Source organism: Heterodontus francisci, chromosome 48 (assembly GCF_036365525.1).
Source record: "Heterodontus francisci isolate sHetFra1 chromosome 48, sHetFra1.hap1, whole genome shotgun sequence".
Classification (NCBI taxonomy): Eukaryota; Metazoa; Chordata; class Chondrichthyes; order Heterodontiformes; family Heterodontidae; genus Heterodontus; species Heterodontus francisci.
In genome coordinates, this window is record NC_090418.1 from 14,279,866 (window position 1) to 14,285,591 (window position 5,726).

Below are 5,726 nucleotides of genomic sequence, written 5' to 3' on the forward strand. Positions count from 1 at the left end.
TTTTTTCTGAACTCCATGAGTCTCCACTTTGAATGCCTCCCACTGCTCTGACAGTGATTTACTTTCAAGTAGCTATTCCCAGTACACTTTCGCTAAGTCACTCCTCAGTTTATTACATATTGCCTCGCCACAATTGAGAACTCTAACTCCTGTTCCATGGCTGTCCTTTCCAAAATTACGTTACAACTGACTGAATTATGATCACTACCACAAAACTGCTTTCCCACTGCCACTCCTTCCACCTGCCCAACTTCATTTCCTAAAACTAAGTCTACACCTTCGTCATCTCTTGTTGGACGTCCTACATACAGCCAAAAATTTCTCCTGAATGCACCTCAAGAATTCTGCTCCCTCGAATAAAATAGCATGTAAATAAAATTCTGCTTTCCCATTCTTCCCACGAAAGTGGACAACCTCACATTTTTTTATGTTATATTCCATTAGACAAATTACTTAACCTATCTATATATTTTTCCAGACACCTTATGTCTTCCTCACTTTGCTTTCCTACCTATCTTTGTATCGTCATCAAATGTAGCTAAAAGACACCTGGCCCTTCTATTACAATAGATCGTTAAGTGTTGTGGCCCGAGCATTGATCCATGTTGCACTCCACCAGTTACAATTTGCCAACCGGAAAATGCCCCATTTATTCTGAATCCCTGCTTCCTGTTGGTTATCCAATCCTTTATCTAGTCTCATATATTATCTCCAGCACCACGAGCTATTATTTAGTGGAGTCACCATTTATGTGGCACCTTACCGAATGCCTTTTGGAAATCTGGTTCCCCTTTATCCACTCTACATGTTACATCCTCAAAGAAGTCAAATGGCATTGCTAAAAACGTTTTCCCTTTCGTACAAACTTGATGACTGGCTGATTCTGTTATGATTTCTAAATGTCTTGCTGATAATTTCTTAAAAATTAATTCCAGTTTTGTCACAATGACAGATGCTCGGCTAACTGGGCAATAGTTGCCTGCCTTCTGTCTGCTTCCTTTCTTGAATAGAGGTATTTAATTTACAGTGTTCCAATATACTCGGACCTTTCCAGAATGTAGGGAATTTTGGGAGAAAATAATCGAATCATTTGGCCGATTGCGCCACGAGAACCGTTTGCGTGCATTTGCTCTGCTCTGCTGGAAAGAATCATAAAGTGAGAGTTTCTTACCTCTGGAAAGGGATTCTGAACCCTTGATGAAATTAATAAATGAATTGGCATTTTCACTTTACCATATTGCTTACGACATCTCACTGCACTTGGAGTTTACGAAAATTATGGACAGGTGGAATCTTTCTGGAGCATGTTACCGAATAACAACCTCTGCCAGCCACATAACGGGAAGGGCAGGCTTCAAATGTCGTCCTCTGCACAAACCCAATAATAGAATGTATAGTACAGGAAACAGGTAACGTAAGAAAGGATAGAAATGAAACTGATTTCCACTGGTTTCACGCTCCACAGCGTGAATCACCACTGGACCGGTGGTGTGCACCATACCTACACAAGGTAAATGCTGTACTCATACCAGAAAGTGTGCTGTACTGGATTCCGGCAGTGTGCTGTCCAGGGTCCCGGGCATGCACTGTGCCTCGGTCCTGGAGCATGATCTGCTGGGACCAAGGAATGTATGGCTTCGGGACACGCGGCTGCACTGCACCATGACTCCTGACCTTTATTGTGTGCTGTTCCAGGACCGGAGTGTGAGCAATATTCGGATGAGGAACTTAGCAGTGGCATTCTCTTCTGATCTGACCCAGGCTTTGATGTGTCCTTCCACATTTTTCGAACGATGAAGCAAGTTATCAATGGCAAAGTATTTTTTTTAGCACAGTTCAAAATCTGCTTTATTCCTGAACAGGCAAATGGTAGAGAACACTGAGCATGATATAATAAGTTCGATGCAATCATTTCAATCTTCCTGGAAAGTAAAGAACACCATTAGAATAGCACACGGAGACTGGGTGTGGAGGGTTTGGGGGTGGGAGAGGGGTGGGGCGGCTGGGCAAGGGGGGAGGGTGTGGTTGGTGGACGTTGATGTGGCCAGGATGCTGGTAATTTAATATAGAAAAATAATTTTCATCTCTATCGATCTCAGTGACGGTAGAAAAATCAATAACCTCCGCAGTCTTCCTTTTTATCCTGCTGCGTTTGCATTTTTCGTAATCCTGTCCTGTCTTTCAAATCATGCCAATTCAGAATAAAGCAAAGGAGAGAGAAACTTGTCAACACCGTGGAACTAAAGACTCCGCGGCTGTCATGGCAATGTGATTTGATGGTGTATTTTGGAGAACAAACAACACCAAGTTCATTTTCAAAGTAACCCTGGATTGTGTACTCAGGTACGAGCGTGGACAGCAGGCTTTGGATGAATATGCAACTGCAGATACTGTGATATCTTCTCATCGGATTAATTCAACCATCTTTTTGAGAGGATATTTCACTCCATTTCTCAACTCCTGCCTGAATTTTCTTTGGGTCACTGCATAAATAAATGTGTTCGTGCAGCAACTCAAGAGCTGGAGCATGAAACCGATTTCCTGAACAAATGTGGGCAGAGAAACAGTAACGATGTACCAAAGAAAGTATTCCAATCGTTTTAAAATGGAACAAACCATAAATACCACCCATAACAGTATGAAATTTGCTGATATAACGAAGAGTAAAACCATGGATTTTCTTCGGTTCGACATCTGTGGGTCACTGAGCCTCTCCCCTCTGTTTCCACCCCGGAGCCGCCTGCGGGCTCTGTTGGCCACTATAATGTTTCTGACCGTCAGTGCATTGAATAGTAGAATCAAAATAAATGGAATAAAAGGTGTTAAAATATAATGCATTAATTCCGTAACAGCCCAGGCCAGTGAGTGAGATACAGCTGATGCCACGAAGCAAAACCAAGGACTGTTAGTACGCATATAGCTGGATCCATACAGAAAATACCAGAAAATGTTCTTCCAACAGCTCAGCATGGTCACGGTTCCGAGTACCACAGCGGCTGTTTTCTTGGTGCAATATTTTGTTTGCAGCTTCTGACAGCAAATGGCTACAAATCGATCAAAGGAGAAAGTGACGGTAAACCAGACAGAACAGTCTGTGGCGGCATAAAGCAAGACAGCATGGATATCACAAACTCTAACGTAATACAGAAAAGCAGTTTGTTCACGATAAACAATTGGAATCTGCCTTAGGATCAGATCGAGAATAACAACCAATAGGTCTGCCGCTGCCATAGCTATCAGATAGCTGGTGACACATTTCGAGAGACCACACTTTCCCCGAGACAGGATCACAATCGTCACCACATTAACTGTAAGCAAGAAGTGAACAAGACGTTATTCATCAAACATCACAATAATAGAAGTTTGCTGTGTTTTGCGTGAAGTAACTAAATAGGATGTGGAATATGTCCTTTCACGTTCTTTATAATAAACTGAAATTCGGAAAGAAATATGATGGAATCCATTATCTTATCTGAGACAGAACATCCAGTATCTAGATGTTGTAATCAGAGTAATCTGTAATGAATCAGCAGTTAAATAATGCAACGGGACCAGATGAAACAAAGCTAAAAAGTTAGTCTATTTAGAATAAATAAAAAGAGGAAAAAAATCGAGAGCTACACTTCCATATGAGCACAGGAATGTGATTAAGCTGTTCAGCTAGATAGGCGTGTTCTCCCATTCAATTAGGTCGCAGCTCTTCTGTATCTGAACTCCATCTACACGCCTCGGATTCTTAATCCTACTGAAAAACTACCAATCTCAGTTTTGAAACATTCAATTCACCTCGTCTGAATGGCATTGTCAGGGGAAATTTTCCAGATTTCCACTATGCATTGACGGAATCGGATCGAAATAATGACTATTAAGTGCAAAATAATCATTTGGTTGATGTCAGCAAATGAGAGTTCACAGGCATGGAACACATGTCACCATCAAATATACACGTTGAGAAAAATAGAAAGAATGATATAAACTGATAAAAAACAGAAAGAAAAAGAGAGATAAAGAATAAAGAACTTTGACGCAAAGAAGGAAGGAAGGCAGGAAGGAAGAATGGAAGGAAGGAAGGATGGAAAGAAAGAATGAAAGAAAGAAAGAAAGAAAGAAAGAAAGAAAGAAAGAAAGGAAGAACGAAAGAAAGAAAGAAAGAAAGAAAGAAAGAAAGAAAGAGAGAAAGAAGAACTCACATCTATACACACTAAACAGAAACCCCGGTCCTGCAAAAGCACTTTACAGCCCGTGAAATAGCTTTCCCATGCATTCACTGGTGTAATTTTGAACTGCAGTCACGATTGCAATACAGAGAATTTAATACAATACAGATCTGGACGTGCGGACTGAGATATCACATGCTGTTAAACTCCTGTTACTGCGGTACCAGCTCCAGGTAGTAACTTACTCGGCACACCAATCGCAGCCAAGATGGGGTAATAAATCTTTTCTATATCGATAAGCACCCAAAGAATTCTGAGTTTTGTCAGGAAATTAAGAGACATTATTTTCCTTTTTTGGTAAGAGTCGATGATTCAATGATTGTAGTTAATTCTGGAAGAAATTCTCCAATTGACACATTGAGATGATCTCCATTCTTTATAGGAACAAAACAAAAATCTATTGGATAAATGGGTCCCATGCTGCCTTGGCTTACTTACAGTCACTGAACAAACAGATGAAGTTAACAGCTTTCACAACAAGAATTTTTTAAAAATACCAGCGGGATTCGAAATGGATATTTTTCTGAAGACAGGTTAATGCTGTAGCTCCATGCACTCATACAAGTCCCACAATCCTAAGAATCATTTCCACAGCTGTCTTCTTTAAAAAAAAGTACGAGACAATGGGTCATCAAGCAAAAGCCCGAACAAGTGTGCGTCTATTGAGAAGAACAACTAATACATAACTTAAGCAAAACATAGCAATTTTAAGATCTGAAATAATAACATGACTGACAGTTTCCATCAGGCCCTCTGAAGCTCTGTTGCAGCTTCCAAAAATGCTGCCTGGTTTACTGCATATTCTGCGGAAGGAATCTAGTCACTTTTTTATTGTGGGATATATTGTAACAATCACTATCCACAGTTAAATGTAGAGTCTTGGAGATCTTGTTGATGCGTGATTCTTCTGCAGTTGGATTAAAGGTTAATATTCCAACTTAAGTAACAGGGAAACAGATTTGAAACTATCATGTCAAGTGTTTGTACGACATCGTTGCACCGCCAAAGTTTAAGGCTTTATCAATATTGGACGGTGACTATCTCAAAAAGGGTGACTGACGTTTAGTGGATTTGCAACTGATGGAATTGTCTAGCTACGGATTCCGAATCTTGTGGCTCTCTTCCTCTTCTCACAGATTGCACCGTGTTTTACCTGCTTATTATCTTAAACGAGCAACACTGGCCAACTCCACTCATTTTGTGCATTTTCTTATTCCTTCATGGGTTGCAAGTGTCGCTGGTGAGGCCACCATTTCTTTTCCATCACTAACTGCCCTTGCAAAAGCGGTGGTGAGCCTCCTCCTTGTATAGTTGCAGTCCAGCTGATGTACATACATCCACAGAGCTGTTATGAAGTGAGTTTCTGATTTTGACGCAACGATATTTAAACATCACCGATATAATTCCAAGTCAGAATGGTGCGCGGTTTGGAATAAAGCTTTCAGGTGTTGGTATCTGCCAACTTCTTGCCCAGCCACTTTACCTATGATTAACGCATTGTAGACTCTT

At 40.7% G+C, this 5,726-nt stretch overlaps 1 protein-coding gene across 1 annotated transcript; it reads right to left on the minus strand.

Annotated features, from left to right (window-relative positions):
- Nucleotides 1–2,403: 2,403 nt before the first annotated feature.
- On the minus strand, nt 2,404–4,499 carry LOC137357482 (probable G-protein coupled receptor 139). Its single transcript, XM_068023828.1, has 2 exons — nt 4,403–4,499; nt 2,404–3,308 (listed from the first exon to the last, which is right to left on the minus strand). The coding sequence occupies exons 1-2, from the start codon at nt 4,497–4,499 to the stop codon at nt 2,404–2,406; spliced, it is 1,002 nt and encodes a 333-aa protein (XP_067879929.1).
- Between the last annotated feature and the right edge of the window lie 1,227 nt (nt 4,500–5,726).

Coding starts and splice junctions, on each gene's coding strand:
- LOC137357482 (XM_068023828.1), bottom strand. CDS start 4,499: ATGTCTCTTAATTTCCTGACAAAACTCAGAATTCTTTGGGTGCTTATC. Junction 3,309..4,402: donor GGCTGCGATTGGTGTGCCGA/GTAAGTTACTAC, acceptor TCTTGCTTACAG/TTAATGTGGTGACGATTGTG.